The 20,472-nt window shown below is 42.3% G+C and overlaps 1 protein-coding gene across 1 annotated transcript; it reads left to right on the forward strand.

Annotated features, from left to right (window-relative positions):
- The first annotated feature begins 56 nt into the window (after positions 1-56).
- On the forward strand, positions 57-20,236 carry clic4 (chloride intracellular channel 4). Its single transcript, XM_067613380.1, has 6 exons — positions 57-442; positions 12,610-12,719; positions 14,801-14,926; positions 15,648-15,754; positions 16,925-17,106; positions 18,224-20,236. The coding sequence occupies exons 1-6, from the start codon at positions 374-376 to the stop codon at positions 18,386-18,388; spliced, it is 759 nt and encodes a 252-aa protein (XP_067469481.1). The 5' UTR covers positions 57-373; the 3' UTR covers positions 18,389-20,236.
- The last annotated feature ends 236 nt before the right edge of the window (positions 20,237-20,472 follow it).

A 20,472-nucleotide genomic window follows, 5' to 3' on the forward strand; every position in this document is an offset into this window, starting at 1 on the left:
TTTGTTTGCAGATGACATCACGGCTTCAAATATTCCCGTTGCTTCTTCCCTCCCGTCCTCCTCATCATCGCTACTCAACCAGCAGCAAAGAGCCTCGCAGTTCAACGATGTCTTTGTAGCTTTAGCTAGCTTGAAGTTAAATAGCACCGTTAAAAAACAACTGTATCTGGCGGACACCGCTGCCTCAAACAGACTTTTCTGCTTCCAGCACCGACCGGACTCTCCTTGGGGAGAAAAGGCGCCTAGTGGGGCTTCAGTGCGGGAAAAAGGTGGAGTGGTGGAGAAGAGGACTGAGCTAAGTCGGGCGTGGTAGCGAGAGAGAGAGAGAAAAAACTCATCTTTGTTAGAAAAACTTCAAAAAGTAGCATCCACAATGTCGCTGTCGGTACCGCAGAACGGAGTAAAGGCGGATAACGAGCCCGTTATCGAGCTGTTTGTGAAGGTAAGACCAGCCGCATGGAGCAAATTTTATCATTTTTAAACACACTAGACTAAACCTACTGTAATGAGACAATACTAATGATGAATACTTAATTTCAACCTTGGAAATTAAAGTAACGTTAACATTAGTGTTCGCTATTTCCACAAAGGAGGCTTTGTAGAGCTAAGACCACTAAAGCTAGCAATAGTATTTCACTCTCGGGGTTTTCTATATGTGATCCAGGCTAGAAGAACAATATTTCCTGACGCATTAAGTTTAATTTTTCCACTAGTTTTAGATCCATAACCCTGCAGTGTCACAGGCAGGGCGGGTGCAGTTTTCCTCCCATTATGGGGAAAGACTAGTCTGCCATGCTGAAAACTGGGCGCTCATTTGTTAACAAAAGCTCAGTGGTTGTGATCCATAACAGCCGATTCAACACTTTATATTTGCCCTAACTTTATCAATGTAATTGTATTTTTTATGCTTGTAAGTTAACTGATACACTATATAGAGACGCAGAGTGATGGAAATATGTTGGATGTGCTTAAATGCTGCTTAGATGCTGACTCAAACCAGTCATTTGACTATGAGTTTGGGGTTTGGGTCATCTTGTCATCAAGTTTGGTGATGCTGTTGTGATAAACATTCTTTTTTTTCCATATTTACATTACTTTATAAGACAGGAGTATGAACGACAAATGTATGCTGCATGCATCTGTGTCTGGTGTTCATGACAGTTGGTATTTAATGTCCGACAACTGTTAATCTTGCTTTCTGGACAGCACAGTTCACCACGTTTATATATGGTGATGCATTACAGAGCCTGATGGATGCTCTTTACATCCTTCTTTTAATATGATGCTATCTCCTTATGTTATATTATCTCCACAACTTCCCCTAAAACTGTACTTGTGCATCCATTCAGCCGTGACGACGATGATGATGATGATGATGATGATGGTGGTGGTGGTGGAGGAGGGTTGGGAATTGCTGTTTTCCTTTCTTCAGCCTGTTGCTCTCTAGGGCGGGAAAATGGGAGAGGAAAGAAAAAGGGGGGTAGTGGGGAGCGTGGGGCTGGGACACAAGGGACTGGGGCTGTGGGGAGGGGGTATATGGGGTCCTGAATTGAGAGAGAGTGGGATGTTTCTGACCAGAACAGTGAACACTTCATAATGGTTGTGATGGTGGAAACTTGCAGCACTGAAAAACATTTGTAAATGTAACAAATGAGAGAACTGGCTGTGTTTATCCCTCAGATGGATTATTTAACTTCAATCAAATCATACATCTGTAACCTTTCACACCTGCCCACTGCCACGGAGTGTGACATGCTGTCACCAGGGGCTTGCAAATGACCTTTAAAGTCTGCTGTGCTTAAATTGCAAATTAGGGTGACCTCTTATGAGTTTTCCATATAAAACCTCTGTCCTATTTGTGTTGTTCCTGTTGACTCTTTAAAGAGAAACCTTTGTTGGGGATAAATATAGGGGCATTGATAGGCTGAGCAGGCGCCTCAGTAGAGGCCAGAACATTTCTCTTAACTACCTCTCACAGCCTACAGGAGAGGTTACATCATCCCCAGGCCTGGAAGGTTTACACATGTGGCCAACTCTTCCCTCTCAGCCCCTCCCTCCTTGGACTGTACAGCCCGTTGTGTGCAGGAGTTTCTTCCATTGTGTGTGTGAAATGGCCTTTCATCCCTATCGCCTTCACATGACTCTGCACCAGCGTCTGACATGTCCACATCTATTATTGATGCCGTTGTTCTCACTGTGCTGCATTAAACACAGTCATGGGAGACAATGGCAGGCGCACAGGTTGCCATAGGCGCACTGCTGCGAGCAGGGCCTCTGGGAACAGCTGATAACGAACTGTGTGTACCCTCAACACACACTCCGGTGTCACATCTGTTAGGGGACTGCCACATATCAAAGCTGACTAATTATATACGCAGAGAACATGAGTTTGTATTATGTCTGTATAACGTGAGAGGATGCAGCACTGTTTACACTGTTTACACTGTTTACACATCAAAAGTAGCTGACTATCTTACTTTTTTGATGATCTTGCAAAGTTGAAGTCCACCTGCAGTGTTTATAGCAACAGCTGTTTCATTGCTATGGAAACACTTCATGCTCATCTTTGAGGGTGTGGAGATGTTATTGTCTGTGTTAATTGCGCTGAGTTGCAAATGACATAATGACTATGTAAGAGGTAGGATCGACCTTTGATCTCATTAGATATCATTTTGCACACACTAGTAGTCTGTGCTGGCACAGTGAAGAGGGTGATGTACCAGCATCTGTCCTTCTCTGTCTGACTTGACACTTCCACACATTATAAGACATTTATGTTATAACTGGGCGATGTGTACAGTATGTGTGTACAGTAAAGTATGAAAAAGTGAAGATCCATATAAATATGAAGAATTATTGTTATGAAATCTTTCCCCTCCTCAACCAAGGAGCATCCGTCCCTTTTTCTGTTAATTAGAGCGCTACTTGATTGAATCAGGCTGAGTGACTCTCACTAAAAGCTGTTCTGAAGCTACTAAGCTTGTGTTACTTCTCCAGGACGGTGAAGTACATTCACTTTAGTTAAAGTGCATCATTTCCTCATTAAATCGTTACAGCGTAGGTTATGTTTCCAGTCATTTTTTTTCACAGCTTTAATTCAGGCGTGCCTAGACAGTAATCCTCCACCAGCATATGACCTGACCGTATGAAAGTGTACAGAATATAGATGAGTCAAGAGAAACAGCCAGGCTTTATCTCTGTTTGTGTGTGTGTGTGCGTCTCTTAGCTGCCAATGTGCCAAGGTCACACTAATGCTCGCAAAGCCTTCTCTTGCTGTCTCCATACTCTTGCCAGCAATGACAGCAGAGCCAGAAAACATCTCGGGAGAAGTGCTTTTATGTCTGGGTGGCATAAGGCCCGTCTGTGTTTGTGTGTATTCCCTTCAGGACAGTCTCATGGGAACCGTGGAGATGGAAGGGCTGCAAGAGAAGTCCCAACAAAGCAGCACTTCTGTTAGGGATGATTGGGATGAACAATGTCGGTCCAAGTCTGCAGGAGGAATTAATGCCCACTCAGATTTGTCATTTTCTTTCCCCTGGACATGAGAAAAATGTACTGTGGAACATGTGTCACACCCTAAACCCTAGACTTGATGACGCTGTTGTTTTACGTTTATTCAAGAGGCCTTGAGAAAAGCTGCTCATCTTATATTGTGCTATCAACATGTGACAACCAGACTTAAGCCTTGTGATGTACTGTTTTATGGAAACACAATGACCTTTTTCAGTAGTTATTGTGCTCCAGTCAATGCAGTTGCATGAAACTATATGTCAGGGTCAAGTGTGACTTACGTAGTTTCACTAGCAACCAAACATGAAACCTGCCTAACATGAAGAAAAAAACCTTATTGTTTGCATGTTGCTTTTCATATTAAAAATTCTCTTCCCCTTGGGTGGTATTCTAGGCAATTGAGTGCTGCTTTTTTTTTTTTTTTTTTATAGGAAAATCAATGGAGCAGTTTATTTTTCCCAAGCACTGTAGCAATGCTGCAGTCAGCATCATGAGCTGGGGGACAAAGATTAATGGCTTGTTACTGTTATAGAGTGCTGTGCGCTGTTGTTTCTGCGCTACGATTTTGCTTTTGCAGCACCTGGCCTGTCACTGATTCTTCAGTGTAGCTGTCTGGTTGACTGACTCTCTGGACACTGGCCTAATCGACCTGGCAGTGTGTTATTACACCAATTCAGATGTCCATTTCAAGTTCTTTGTCAGTAGCATATAAACTGAATCATTGCAATCCTGATCGTGCCTGATTAAATATGCCCTAAGATATCATGTTGTGCTAATATATCCAGAGGAAAAGCTTAGTTCTGTCTATTAGGAGGAAGAGATAACCCCATTTGTGTTTGCTAACCAGGAAGCCAATGGCTAATGAGGCATTTCTCCTGTAAGGAGACAGGAAGTGAGACCAGCCTACAACAACATAGATCTGAGACTTTGAACATTTGATCCCAATGCAGAGAAGTGCCACTTTATATATTGGTGTGTTTTACCAGTTAACTAATATGGCTATACAGGTTGCAGCAAATATCAGTATACAGAGGAAAAATGACTGTACCTTTACCTTCACCTTCACTGTCAGAGGTGTGTGTGTGTGTGTGTGTGTGACCCCTTAAATGAGAAGAATCTGCCTTCCTCGCTGCACATGTAACTCAATCAGTCTCAACATGATCCAGTCAGCTTGTGTTTCACGTGCTGTCTTCATAGCAGAGCCTTCTGAAGTGTATGTAACCCAAAGTGTAGTACCTGAACATGGAGGATAAGATGACAGGAGTTCCTTGACTCTTCATCTCATCATCTCATCATCGTTGAACCTCAAGTATCCCATATACCATCTCTAGGCAGAAGAAAGCAAACGGAGCACTCCCCCTACTTAATGTTAACGTCCCAACCACGGCTAAACAGTGAAGGCTATGACAATGGTTGATTTGAATCTCGAGTGTTGATTTCAATCAATAATTTACCTCCATCATGTACTGTATTGATATTGTGAACATTTTTGACTACAGCAGAAATTTCTAGGAAAATATTTGAATACTAGGTTGATGTGTCACATTATTACATGTAATAATATGATCCATAAATACAGTTTACACCCATGCAAACTCGAAGGCCTGTGCGTGAGCTGTTCCTCACGTGTTTTGCATGTTTGATTTTTTTTTTTTTCTTTTTTCTCCTCTATGATGTTAAAAGCAAGGCAGTATGTCCCAGACTGGTACCAACAGGCCACTCAATTGCAGGTCAGAGAGACGCTGTGTCTGCTCGGAATTACTGATGAGGCCAGTGTTTGTGTGACCGTGGTGCAGGCTTTTGCTGCCATGCGTATCTGGCATGTGTGGTAACAGCATGCTGGCATTGTGTTGGTGCCAACGGGTGGTTTGCGGCCGTCTAGATTAGGGTTGGGTGGGTTTCCAGTTTTGCCGGTCCGGTCCGGTGTATGAGCTTAAAGGGTTTGAATTTATTTGAACAGGCATTTTATGAGACTTTCTAGAAAATTTAAAAAGTAGCCTACATCAGCAACCTGTGCCGACGGCCCTGAATGCAACTTGTATTGCATTAGTACTCGGACCAACTGATCACGGAGCTGGATAGACAGCAAGGCAGTCTCAGAGAAAATATGTCTACCCTGATTAAGACGTCAATCCAGCCTGTTCAATCTTCTGTAGACTCGTTTTGCAAACAAATAAATGCTTTCCAGAGCCGCCGCAACCATACAGAAGCACTGGCTGGTGAAAGTTTTGAAAGACTCACCGCAGCTGAAAGCCACCATAAAATCACTGCAGATGCAGAATAACTCACTCCTGGGCCGCCTTGATAACCTGGAGAATAGGTCCTGTAGGGCCAAACTTCAAATTTTAGACGTACCTGAAGGCAGCAAAAATGACCGGGACCCAAGAGAGCACACTGCATACTCTATGTCAGACTTTTTAAAACCAAAAAACTTCCAAACAGCAGACACAGCTCCGCTCTCAAGTTCTTCTGGTGCATCTCTGGTCTCTCTTTCTTCATCTTCCATCTATCTTTTCTTTTCCTGCATGTACTGTAGCAACAGAGCCTCTCCCTGCTGTTTACATACTGTTATGCTACCTGGCTAGCTAGTGAGCTGTACCCAGCATGCCATTAGGCAGTGTAATTTTGTAAATGTACAATTATTAGTGTTACAAATCGATTAGGTGCCACAAATTGTTGTGTGCCATGGTGTTTTGCCCTGTTAAAGAGAGTTAGTGGTGGGTTATTAATTGTTGTGTTATGAAGTTAAAATTGTTAGTAAGATGGGTACTCAGTTTAATAATCGCTCCGTAGTGCTCTGTGCGGCTCTCATTATGTTACACTCAGGAGCGGCTGAGTCATGTGTGACAGCTAATGGTAAAATTCGGTTATACCAGTTCAAATTGATTCCAACCAACAGTGTGAAGTTGATTTTTGAAGAAGTTTTAGATGTTTTTCGGTGGCAGGGTTTCCATGTCATTTCCCAGGCAAATGTTGATTAAAAACAGGGAAGTTCAGGTTTTGTGTGGGCGGGTGTGTAAGTGTGAATACATGAGTCTGCCCTAGTCATCAGTCTGGGGTCTATGACTGTGTAAGTAGGTGGAGTGTCGGAGCTGGTATTGACTTCAGTGTGCAGCTCGTTGTTTGTGTTGGCCAACAGTCAGAGTGAAGATGATCGTTGGTTCATGCTGATCTCCCACATGGCTGTCTGTTTGTTTTTCCGTCATTTCAGAGCTGTATTACTCATCACCAAACGCTCTTCTTGTGCCTCTTAAAACCCGGACTGGCTGTCTTATCTCTTCTACACTTGGGCTAAATACAGCCGTTGCAACATCATTGACTTAGCTTACATCATTGCTATAGCATGGTTATGCAGGAACCCTCTTTTTGACTCCGGTCTCCCAACTTTCCACTGAAACTGACGGTTCTCATGTGCAGTGCTCGTGTGCTCCAGCACAGTAGGCCTGTGTCTGACTGGAAGTCTTGAGGTTTCCACTGAGTGATGTCAGTCTGAGTCAGAGCCACACCAAGGATGTGATGGCATTTCCATGCTCCAGCAGTATCTGACTCCTGTGTACATCTCTCTGAATGTGGTCAGATTTAGGGACCCAGCTGTCAGTACACACCCAGCTCATACCGAGTCATTCAGACATGGGGCTGCTTATCGAGACTAAATCCTTTTTTGGTATAGACAGAAATGTGCCCATAGCACGGATTATGGAAAAAGTACCAAAGGGTGGAGTCATATTTCCCTCTTTATTTATGTAATAATTTCACTAATATTAGATTGTGTTTTAGTTAGAGGAAGTTCTTGCACTGCTGCTTGTATTTAGACAACTGTAGAAGTTTGGCTTCTTTTGTTAAAGAAAGGGGTAGAGGTGCAGTGAGTTAGTCAATCAATTGATCAGTTGATCAAAAACAAATAAATCGGCAACTATTTTGATAATGGATTGATTGTTTCATTTTTCAAGTAAAAAATGCCCAAAATTTGTTGGTTCCAGTTTCTCAAATGTGAGGATTTGCTGCTTTTCTCTGTTTTATATTATTGTATATTGAATATATTTGGATTTTAGGTCGGACAAAACAAGATAATTGAAGAAATTACCATGAACTTTGACAAACTGGGATGGTTATTTTTTCACTACTTTCTAACATTTCATAAACTAAATGATTAATAGGGTAAATAATCGGCAGATTAATCAATAATGAAAATATTATTTGTTCAAGCCCTAGCTCAAACTAAGGTATTGAAATAGATATTGCTTAGGCAACGTTCCCAACACTGAGGTATCATATTGTGTTGAAAAATTTCCAGCCCTACTCAAACAACTCATCTTTAGCCAGGTCGCTATTAACTGAAGCAACTGCTGGAAAATATATCAGAAGTTTGAATCCAAAAATATTGTTACTGACTTTCAAAAACTCTTCCTAGCTTTTCATGTGGACTGTAGCTGACCCTGAGTGACCTCTCTCAGGAGTAGAACATATGACATAAGAGTTTATGGGTCATAAACGTAACTCATTATTCCACTCAACCTGGTTCAGTTCAGCTAAGACAACATAAGCTGACTAACCCTGCCTGCAACATCCAGCTTCGGGTCCAAGTGCTACAGTCCTGTCACAGTCCTAACCTCAGCCCAACCCGCATACTTGCCCAGCAAACAGGGAGAGGCGTTGCCATGACGTTACCATGGCTGCCCACTCTCAAACGGACATTCCTGCTGTGTGTCAGAGCAGCAGGAGGAGGAGGAGGAACGCTGCGGAGCTTGTTACATCGTCAGTTCCTTATTCGGTCAAAGAGTGGCTTGAACTTGCTGAGCAGCCCACCCAATTTTAGAATATGAAGTGTGTTGGGGAGGGGAAGGCACGGGCCGCCATGTTACTAAAATTAGGCTGTGAGCAGAGACTGAGGGCCGTGCCCAGCTTGAACAGGATCCATTGTCTCTGACTGCTGGCTGATGTAACTGATGTCTCATCACCAGTCTGGAAAAAAAAACAAAAAAAAGTCTGCTTCTGATGATGATGATGATGACGATAAGAAACATAACCGCTTTAGATTAGTAGAAATGTCTGAGAAAGTGGAGTAAAAGAGGGAGAGGTTGAGTTGAACAGCTCTTGCGTTTTATGTGCCCGCTCGTAAAATGTTATAGGACTGGACTTGTGAAGAGGATCCAGTTTTGTACCTGTATTAGTGCACACAACATCTAGTGGGCACATGACATCATCCTCATTAGAGCTGAGATGTGTGAAGTTAGTCAGAGGTACTTTAATAAAGTCAAAGAGGAAGTGATATAAGGTATGACCTCACCGTGTTTCAGAAAAGACTGTTTCAAAGACATGACTGCCCCCCCCACCACATACCCCCAGCTGACTGAGGTCTCATTGTACTGCTGCAGGGCCGTGATGTCCTGGACAACAACTCCTCCTAGATAACATCCAGCGTCTGCATGACTCACACTCTCCACCGGGCAGCTGTGTGTGTTTGGTATTAAATAAACAAGCATCTGTTGACTCTCCAGTCCATCCTCAAGAGACTGTCAGTGGTAGTCAGCTGTCGAGTGGCCCAGACGTTATTATCGCAACTCCACATCAGGGGGAATTCTCTGTAGAAGACGGTGTACGCAACCGTCTGCAAGATGTGACTCATGTTCTTTGACACAGGAGGCAAAATAGAAAGCTACACACTGGGCACTGTTAAGTGTTATATTTGGAACTGAATGGCTGGTTTACTCCTCGGAAAATGTGCATCTTTCTCAACCGATGTGCTTTGCCTTATAAGGGCTTGTTCCGAAAAATAATTTATCGCCTCGCTTCGGTGTTTTATTGGGGTGTTTTTTTTTTTTCCCCCTTGCTAACTGGTGACGTGCTTAAAACTCTACAAACAAGAAGCGCTTTGTGTTGTTGCTGTATAGAAGCTTCTCCAGAAGCCCTTTTCTGAATGTCAAACTATAATACTTGCACTCTGGAAAGCATTAGCTGGGTGGAGGAGAACAATGTTTGGAGCGGTTTCCTAAACTCTTTCAACTTTTGTTTTAGGCCACAGGCTTCAAACAAAAGATTTTAATTTTAGATTATAAGTTTCATGGCTTCACAGAGATCATTCTTTAAGCTAATTAATGATTCAGGTACTACTTTTTAAATGTTATTCAGCACAAATATTACTGAATATCAGCCTGACTTGAGTCCACATAGTCACATGTAGAGCAGCCCTTCCCTCTCAGCGCAGCAGTTAATGTGTCACAGGCAACGGAAATGCAGCTCCACCAGCATCATCACTTAAATTAAACAAAGCGCCCTCTTCGGTGGGAGTAACAGGACATTTCTGGAATAGTTTCCCCCCCCCCCCCCCGACTTCACAAAGAGGCCCAGGATAAGGGGAGAGGGATGGAGGGGGAGGGGGAGGAGGAGGAGGAAGAAACGAGCAGCGTGCCAAACAGAGCGACGCAGCCTCTAAGGCTTGCTATCTTTTTTTTTTTCTTCCTCCCACTTAAAGCATCTATTACCGCTTGTTCTCCCTCACGTCGGTTAGCACTACCCATGATCCCCGATTTCCTCCCTATTTCCTGTAATATCTCTCTGTCTGCATCAGATCCCTGCTCTCAGTGTCTTTGGCAGAGAGCTGCAGTCTGCTCTGCTGCAGACTCCAGAGGGTAGGCGCCCTGCCACGACTCCGAGAGCAGGCCGAGAGAGAAAGAGAAGTGTGAAATGTCTTTTTCAGCTGCTGTGGCCTTCTTTTTGGCCACTCGAGGCTCAGTTCTTAGATGAACTCAGCTTAAAAGCAGCTCACTGTGTTGAAATACAGTAAGCCTCCTTTGATTTACAAATCACATTGCGTCATGCGGTTTGCATTTTTTTTTTTTTTTTTTTTTTTAAAAAGAGAGCTCACTTGAGACGGTTTACCTGTGAATTGGTAATCCCCTCCACACCGTGTGCTCCGCTTTCCATGTCATATGTGTCTGGCCATCACCATGGGAACAGTTGCTGCGCTGCATTGCTACCCTTGATCCAGAACTGAATGGTTCTCTGTAGGTGTAGCGCTGTGGGGGAAAATGGAGTAATCATCCCATTGATGTGTTTCTGATCCCTTAAGGATCAGCTAATGCTAGTCCAGTGATGGCTGTGAACCGTGATACCCCCAAGACTTCACGCCCAAAGCTTTGTTTTGGAATCGAATCATGTAAGATGGAAAGAGGACTTTCATTTGCTGAACAAAGGCAGTGATCTAATCCAAGCTTTTCAGATATTGAATTCAGAGAGAGGGGGGGGGGGGGGGGGGCGTTGGGAGGACAGCCGTTGTACAATGGAAGCCAGCAGGCAGATCAAACAGAGCCATCCCACTGGGCGTCACACAGAGGACAACAGCAGCCAGCCTGTCCGCACCGGCAAGGAGCTGCCGGACAGACTCAACACTCCCAAACAAAGTCCTCTATTGAGGACGTTTCACAACCTGCGTCTCTGATACCGAAATATCTCTCTGCAGCAGTTGTCGAGTCAAAACTGATTTTAATCTTATTTTTTATTCAACGTTGCATCTCCGGTCTTTGCACATCTGTCGGCAACTTAGCACTCAGCGTGAGAAAACACGGTTGATTTGTGATGTCCTTTGCATCACCTGTACAGACACGCCTTACATATCAACCTCTGCAGTTGCCAAAAAGAGCGACAAAAGGTAGGACCGATGCAGGGGCGAGAACTGCAGCGAACGAGGGGGGAACGAGGAGCGGCTGACTGACATAAGAGACGATATTCAGCCGTCTCACAGAGGCCCGGCTACAATAATGCGCTGAATGAAGAGGTGCATTCCAGAGCGCAGATACTTGAATGACCTCCATGCTTGTCCTTGTGAATAGATGAATACGATGCATTCTTTTTTTTTTTTTTTTTTTTCCTTTGGCCCGCCTTGCTTGGAGAATGGCATACCTCAACAAGCATTTTATCCAGTTTCTCAAACTTCAAGTGTGTGATTTAAGGTTGCGACGGTGACGCTGGTTCAAGTATTTAAGACGAAGAAGTAAAACCGAGATGACATTTGGGCAAAGCACTGTGAATAAAAAGAAAAGGAGTTAATGAGAACAATTTGAGTTTCACAGTGATGTCTCTCAGTTTCGGTTTAATTGAAACTGAGTAGGTTGTCTTGCAGGGGACACAACTGTGCGGCAGTCAGCACGGCAGATTTCATTAAGATAGTACGCAGAGCTCAGTTAATCAAATGAAATGCGTATACTGCCCTCTGATTAAGAATCCAAACCATATTTGTCCTCTGCTACACCCTCGTCACTCCCTACATGGCTGCAAGTCGAGCAAAACGAGGGATGATTTAGAGGTTTGGAAAGAGGAGAGAGCGCATGGACAAAGAGATGGATGGTTGTTAGGAAGGCAGGAGATATCTCTGACGGTTTGCGGCACCCTCCCGTAGCCGAGTCTGTTCGAGAAACAGAAATCACCGCCATTGTGGGGGTGATAGGGGTGTATTGTCAAAAAAAAAACATGTTTTGCTTTCTCAAACCAGTCTCGTCTTCGATCCGAACAATGAGCGTTCGTCATTAATCTGGAGGACATGCGCCATTTCCCCAATTGATCTCATTCCTACCATCACTGCTCAGTCTTGTGATTGTGCAGTCTACCAAAAGAGGAAACAAGAGGCCGGCTCGTTTTAATCACTTCAGAAGTTTCCTCTTACCCTTAAACAGTAGTCCTGCAGATTAATGGAGAGGAAGTGTGCCGAAGCATTTAAGACGAGAGGGTCGGCCCTCTACTCTTTCCCTCCTCCTCGAAGCCTTTCGAAGGCAGCCTGTAATGTGTATGAAAGAGTCATTGTCTGAAACGGGCCCTCTCTGGGTGAGTGCAGTAAAATGCCCCGGGCCATAAAGGTTGTGCAACAGAGATGTGATCTCTATCAAGATTATCGGGACTTTTTTTTCCGTCCCCGTCCCCCCTAAATTAAGAGCCATCAGTGGAAGAAATCTGATTCTTGCAATAATTAAACCTGCGAAACGTTCCCCTCCTTAGCTTAACGTCTCCATGAGGTAGGAGGCTGATTTTTGTAGAGTCTGTTTTTAGGAATAAGAACGTTGCTGATACCCTTTTCTAACTGGCTGTGTGTGTGTTTGTCTATTTAAGGCGGGAAGCGATGGAGAGAGCATCGGGAACTGCCCCTTCTCCCAGAGGCTGTTCATGATCCTTTGGCTCAAAGGAGTCGTCTTCAACGTCACCACAGTGGATCTCAAGAGGTGAGTCCCGCCCCCCCCCCCGATTCACTATCTCTTCCCTCTTCTTACGTATCATCTTCCTCTGCTGCGTGTTTTTATCAGCGGTTACTCCATAATTAAAAAACAAAATTTACCTAACTTTCTTCCTCCTTTGATAGCCTCCTACTGTTTTTCTGGGCGTTTCCTCAAAGGCCTTTAGCGGCTCTGTAACGCTTTGATTCCGCCCCACCTCTAACACGCTCGCTGCTTCCCCGACTGCTTATTTGGTTTTCCCATGACCCTTTCCCAGGCTGGAGAAAATCAGAGAAAAATAAACATACAGACTCTGGAGAGGCTATTTAGGGTTCTTCACTCTACACACTTCCTGCTTAGATTTTTGGTGGGCAACATGTTATTTTTCACCACTGGGGTCAGAAAACGATGATCCTCTGCAATTTCAACTACAATTTTTTTTTTTTCCTCCCAGCTGCAAGAGAACGCATGTGGATTCCAGCACCAGAAGCTCTTCACTAAACCCACTATGTTGCTTGCTTTATGATTCATCTAAATGCTCCCTAAATGTTTTTCCACTTTGTGAAGCCAGAACAGGCAAGTGCCAGATTATTTTCAGCCATGGTCAGATGAACGACTGGTTTCTATGGTCGTTCTTCATCATGTGTGTTTTGACTCAAGAGATTCAGAGATTCCTGACGTTTTTTTCCAAATCGCGGTTCATCCATGTGGCAGCTGGTTCGTCTCCTCCTCTGGGACGTGGAGACCTCTGCTCACTGACAAAACACAACAGAGATGTACTTGCTGAATGTTTTGCTTCTTCTTTTTTTTTTATTTTTTATATACAGCCAAAAGGAGGAAAGCAGTGACTAGTTATTTGGTTTTCATGCATGCCTGCACATTCAAGATGAGTGCATGGGTTCGGGCGTATTTGCATATATTTCCCTGGCATACACTGGCAGAGGGAGTGTAACATAAAACAGAATGTCATGATATCCTGTAAAAGGCAATGGAGGATATCCGTCTACTTAGCAGTGTCTGTTTACCCCTCACTCCTCTAACAAGCCTTTGTTCAGCTGGAGTGACTACTTAGACTTCTATTTTTTTTATTTCTTTCTAGAAGGAACTGATTCAGGCTTCAGTTTTTCCATGCTGTATCAACGCCTGTAATCTTGAGTCAACAGAAAACGACCATGTGTTGCAGAAGAAGGCGGGTGTTTGCCATATTTATGGCTCTTTTATTGTAGTATATAAATGGAAGAACAGTGGGAGGGACTGACTGTCACATGTCAATGTTTTATCTTCCCTGAGTTTACGTCTTTTCTTGGGTCAAGGCTGTATTTGTGTCGCCTGTAAATCCCAAGGCAGTTTTTTTTTTTACCTACTCCTCAGTGATATCATTGGGTGAGGGTGCCACTTCCCCTTTGCATGCCAGAGAGTTGAAGTCATTTCCCGTTTATTATTTTGTGCCCTTAGATGGCTTGTCCCAAAACTCAGCCACCCTTGTGTGCACATCGTCACAATAAAAACCTAGTGGCTAGTTTTAGTTATAGATCAAAGAGGATTCAGGCAATCTGCTGGATCACAACAAGCTATTATTCAACAGTTGTTGAGAAACGGCTGTGTGATATTGTTTCATACTAAAGGGATTTAAGCGTCTGGGTTCTGTGGATTTCACAAGTGTTCGTACTAATTATTCAACACATGCTCATTTTTGTTTATGTGTGTCAGTGTCATCTGCTGCCCAGAGACATCTGGTACAACATGTGCTGGTTTGAAGGCTGACAGAGAGAGACAGAGAGAGAGACACAAACACACTCATGGAGATGGTCTAGTTGTTACAGAAGGAGGAGCGCTGGAAGGCTCTAGAAAAAGTGTTTTTAAAGTGCAGCAGGCTATCACGGAACCACAGCACTTGAACTTATTTGAACTATACAAAGTGACTCATTTTATTCATGAAATGTAATTTTCACTGCCAAACAACTGGATCGTGTTAGCTCAGCAACCATGCATTGTTTAAAAAAAAAAAAAAGATGTTTTAATTGTTTGCTGATTTGGCTCTGTTTGCATTGGCTCGCTAAAATCACCCCACTCTTTTTTTTTTCATGCAGGAAGCCTGCAGATCTTCAGAACCTGGCCCCGGGCACGCACCCGCCCTTCATCACCTTCAACGGCGAGGTCAAAACTGATGTCAACAAGATCGAGGAGTTCCTTGAGGATGTCCTCTGCCCACCCAAGTGAGTGCTTTCTCATCTCTGTTGTAACAGCTAACTAAGCAGCTCTGCTGTCATGAGCAGACTGTGTTGGCTTTTTATCACACTGTTAGCATGTAATGACAGGTAGAAGTATCAGCTGCATTTAAATGCAGATAAAAGTTTTACTGAGTTAAAGATAAGGATAATATTCTGGTGATATTCTATATTTTTCTTATTGTCAACAAGTCCAATGAACAGACCAAAACCAACAGTGTGTTAGGCCAACACTTAATAGTTCCCCGGCTTCAAAGTCCATTCCTTTTTACTGAATACATAAGTCTTTAAAAATGTGGCACCATTACAATACCTGTTAAAAGTTTGGACACACTTTCTCATTCAAGGGAATATGAAGGTGTGTCCAAACCTTTGACTGGTATGTACTTTCATTGTTAAAAAGATAAATAGTTAACCTAAAACATCTAAGCACTGTAGTTTTTAACTAACTTTACTCAAACAAGAGTAAATGTTTTTTTGGACTATTGTCAGATTGGTGGATTAATAAACATTTGGTTTTCTAGTGAATATTTACAGCAGCACTACAATGTATGTGAGATTGACTAAAGATAAAACTACAGAATCAATTAATTGCTGATTGTGGTCTTTTTTTAATGGGATATATGAGTAGAAGGAAAAACTGAATATCCTTAAAGCATACTTCATACATACTGTATGTGTGTTTTTTCTCGCATGTGTGTGTATGTAGGTTCATCAAGCTTGGTGCAAGACACCCTGAGTCCAACACAGCCGGTATGGACATCTTTGCCAAGTTTTCAGCCTATATCAAGAACTCAAAACCAGATGCAAATGAAGGTAAGATACACATACTGTCTGATACACACACACACACACACACACACACACACAAAGGCACACAGTCACACAAACACACACACATACTTACACACAAAGGCACACACATACACACAGCGAGGTACACAGGTTATGAGCAGAGATCCAGAGACCTTCCAATTGTGCAGGGTGAATTCTCTGGTTGCTAGGCGACACTGGTAGCCCTGCCCCGATTGGTGGATTATGGCCTGAGTCAGAAACACAGAGCTTTTGTTCTGCTGCCTCCTCCTGTCCTCATGCTCCCCGTCTCACCTGGTGCAGCGCTGTGGAAAACCACAGAGCAGCTGTCCTGAAAATGAACTAGCACTCACAATCTCATCCTTCCTGTTCTTGATTCATGCACCTCAGACACTGTAAGAAAAAGACCCTATCACAAACATAACATGAGATTATTGGAATAATATGAAAAAAAAAATGCAATCTGTTGTCTTTAGAGATTCTGTTGCATCCTTGGTGAGACAATTTTTGGAAGGATGTTTATGATACTTACAAAATACCAAGATTTTCTGTCATGTTTTAGTTGGATGTTCTCCACCCTGGGAAAATATTGAACCATGGAGAGCTGGATCTGAAATCCAAGGCTGTGTAAACACAGTTTGAGGCTGAATCTCATGGCTCAATGATAAGTGTTCTCTAAAGTAGTCTAGTGTACTGTTGAACTACTGAGTGGTGCACGCAGCTACATTCATATCATATTTTCTAACAATAGAATATTGTTTATGAATAACCTATAGATGGATGAATGGATATAGGCTGAGGAGAAAATAGAACACCTACGCAATCCATTGAAATGAGGGGGTGGATATTATGTGCATCTTATAATACAATATGAGCTTCCTAAAGATGGTATTTGTTCCTGGGCTGTTGTATTAAATTGCTATTGTAGTAGACCATGTTAGTGTTCCTTTATGTATAATTTCCATGTGCAGAAGAGCTCGTCTCTTGATGAAATACTGCCCTCATGTGGTGGTTGAACATATGACTGAGACAGCTGTGGCAGAGAAACCTTCAGAATTTAACACTGTAAAAAAAAAAAAAGTAGATTATTTGCTTTTATTTACTGAATACATAAAGAATTAAACTTTAAAGTTTTTAATGTTTTAACAACATCCCTTGTTCGTCTGTGTGCAGCTCTGGAGCGCGGGCTGCTGAAGACACTGCAGAAGTTGGATGAGTATCTGAGCTCACCACTGCCCGACGAGATCGACCACAACAGCATCGAGGACATCAAGGTTTCCACCCGCAAGTTCTTGGATGGAGAGGAAATGACTCTGGCCGACTGCAACCTGCTGCCCAAGCTGCACATAGTCAAGGTGAGCATGGAGTAAAATCAATAAAAACATTGAACCAGTTTGACAATATATTTAGGAACCTAAAGGGGTATGTGTAGTATTTTAAAGATTACTGTTTAACATGCTTGCCCTAAGATAAATGACCCATTTTTATTATTATTGGTTTTATATTACCATTCCAGTGATATAGTGTGTGATTCTGTTAATAATGTAATCACTAAAATAAACCATAAGCCACAGTTTCTGACTAATACTGTTGGGCTGCCATTAACAGTTATTTCCATTATCAATTAATCTGCCATCCATTTATCTTTAGGTCCATATAATGTGCAATATCCATCACAATTACCCAGAGCTACAGTTATTGTCTTGAAATATCATGAAATATGATGATCTAAAACTCAAAGAGACTCAGTTCACTATGATAGAGAATAAAGAAAAGCACCAAGTCTTCACTTCTTAGAAGTTGGAGTGAATTTGTGGCATTTGTTTCCTTAAAAATAATTAACTTTAATAATTAATCGACTGTCAAAATTGTTCAAAATTCATTTTATGTCAATGGACAAATCAAGCTGTTTCAGCTCTACAACAGCCGTACCACTAAACACACCACACACACCACTAAACAACCAGCAGATTTCATACTGAGTTTAGTTTGTTGGCTCATGATTAAAAAAATATAATGAAGAGGCTGGTAGAAGCTGTCTTTTTTGTTTGTCGTCTTAAATCTGAAAATAAGTGGTTGAAATGTCTCATATACAGTAGCAGCTTTTGGCTGTTACAGTTATTCGGATTGTTAAGCTTATTTCTGTTGTAATGAAATCAAGAAATTAACCCTTTAATAGCTTTATAATTAGTTTAACTGAAGCCTTTAAGTGATTAATCATTTACTCTATTGAAGTAATTATTCTATTATTAGTTAAGGCTCTTTAACGTCTTAAGAAGTGTAATTGAATGAGAAACAGTTTTGATTGGATTAGAGAAATCCTGAACTAATGCAAAGATTTTACAAATTGCACTACAGTGTTTCACAAAGATTTAATACATTTAATAATCTTCTTTACTGGTGAGGTCATAATAGATTTCATAGCTCAGTTGGCGAGGCTCATAGCTTATGATTTATTATGGTTTCATTCAGGTGGTGGCCAAGAAGTACCGAGGCTTTGACATCCCCAAAGAGATGACGGCCATCTGGAAGTACCTGAACAACGCCTACACACGCGAAGAGTTCACCAACACCTGCCCCAGTGACAAAGAGATCGAGATCGCCTACGCAGACGTAGCCAAGAGGCTGGTCAAATAAGCCTCCTCTGTCCTGACCCCCCCCCTCCCTTCTATCCCTCACCCGTACCCCAACCCCACACACACACACACACACACACACATCCCTACACCTCCTCTCCCCAGCACCAGGACTGAAGTGCTCATTCACGAGAAAGAAAAACTCTGGACATCTTTTCCTTCTCTCCTCATCTAGAGCGAAGCCCCCCCCCCCCCGCCAGCGCATGAACCCTCCTTGATCATTGTTTTTTTTTTCTTTTTCTCCGATTACATGAAGATCTCTATTAGTTGATTCAGCAAAAGTCACTATTGTTCCATCTTTCAACATTAATTGCTTTTGTTTTTCATTTGCCGACGAATGTTGTGAGGCGGTTTGAGATGCGGAGGCGAGGGAGAAGCAGTCAGACATGCGTATCAGTGCTTATCAGTGTCGGGAGCCCACTCCCTGATAAGTGACCTTTTTTAAGCTGACCTTCTCTGTGTATGCAGGGGAAAAGGTTGCAAGCTGTTGTTAATTTCCTGTTGTCTGTTTAATATTGAAATTGCTCTTCTTTCTAGGATTGCTATAAAAAATGAACACTGAGAAGCAGTTTTTTTTTTTTTTCTGTCTTTTTGGCTTATTAAGAGGTGTTATAAACAGTGTTGAAGCTTCAGTGCTTCTTGCTCAAGTATTAGACAGGTGTAAGTAGAAGCTGAAGCTAACCCAAACCTGAGTGGTTGACATATCAAGCGAGAGATGCTTTATTTTTAACGTCGAGCTGTTTAAAATAAGTCAGCGTAATTGTAACTGCAGGTAAAGCTACCTGGTGTCCATGCTCTGATTTCTTTACTGCCTCAAACGGGCAAAAACTCTTGTAGCTCAGCTCAGTAGAATTGTAGGAAACGACCTGTACCGGCTGCAGAAGTATCAACTCAGGAACAATATAACCTGAGGTCTAAAGAAATATTCATCCACATGTAGCTTGCAGACCTGTTCAAGGATGTATAGACTGTCAAGACTGGCCTTTTATCAATCACCACATTGCCATAGAAAATTTCCAAATAAAAGAGAAGCACAGAAAAGCGAGCTGACTCCTCTTGTAAAGCATGAAGGAAGTCCACTCCTGCCTCGTGCTGACGGTAGCAGTAGTTTCGATTACACATCGCGGACCAAAAAAAGGGCACATTATTCTGATCTCACTGTGGATAGGATGACTCCGACTGTGTAAACTAGTGAAGTGCATAAAAAAAAAAGAAACCTCACACTCTCTCTTTGTCCATAGCATACAGATGGGAGGACTGTAATGTGCGGTCAGGCACCAAGAAAGATGACACTAAAGATATTTATGACAAAACAAATCGAGGAGAGTAGCAATGTAATAAATACCTGGTCAAATTCCACCCTGTCTTCAGTATGTGTATTGATCTCTAAGGTAGTGAATGTATGTTACGATACAGTAGCTCCAAAAGTGCTTTAGTGCGGACGAAGCAAAACCTGTTTTGTTTTCTCCCGTTTTGCCATGTATTTGCGGACATTTTGTTATGAGACGAATTTGATAAAAAACACAAAAAAAAAAAGGAATTGTACATATTTGTTTTGATTGCTCAGAATTCATTGTGTAAATTTTATACATCTCGCCAGAGTTTTGAGGAAAACGGGCTGTTCCTTGCCTGCTTGGATTTTAATTTTAGATGAACCATCTCCTCTTTGCCTTACCTTGTTTTCTCTCTGCGGATGTTTTGCAGGAAGATTTTTTTTTTTTTCAAAGATCATTTCATTACAACATGAGTGTGATGTTGTACAAAGAAAATATCCGAGCTATGTCATGGCTTTTTTTTTTTTTTTTTAACAATATTGACTGAATTGAAATAAACTTCTTATTGGCACTTGTGTTCTTGTTTAAACCTGCAGTGTTATTACATATCTGTCAGATTTACTGTATATGGGATTGCCTTTGATTTACTGCTCAGATTTGGTTTTGTTGTTAGTTTACCGTTTAGCCTTAGTATCCCGTACCCGTGTGAGCAAGTCACCCTTTGAAATGACAAAAGATCAGTTACAGACCTACAATCCGGGAAGTATAACGACCACAGGCATCATCTCTGAGTTTCAGTGGACATTGGCAT

The sequence above is a fragment of the Thunnus thynnus genome, chromosome 16 (assembly GCF_963924715.1).
Source record: "Thunnus thynnus chromosome 16, fThuThy2.1, whole genome shotgun sequence".
NCBI lineage: Eukaryota > Metazoa > Chordata > Actinopteri > Scombriformes > Scombridae > Thunnus > Thunnus thynnus.

What these genes read in the sequence shown, in the direction of transcription:
- clic4 (XM_067613380.1), top strand. Translation starts at nt 374, where the DNA reads ATGTCGCTGTCGGTACCGCAGAACGGAGTAAAGGCGGATAACGAGCCC. An exon ending in TTATCGAGCTGTTTGTGAAG is followed by an intron (nt 443 to 12,609) that starts GTAAGACCAGCC and finishes TGTCTATTTAAG; the next exon opens with GCGGGAAGCGATGGAGAGAG. An exon ending in AAAACCAGATGCAAATGAAG is followed by an intron (nt 15,755 to 16,924) that starts GTAAGATACACA and finishes GTCTGTGTGCAG; the next exon opens with CTCTGGAGCGCGGGCTGCTG.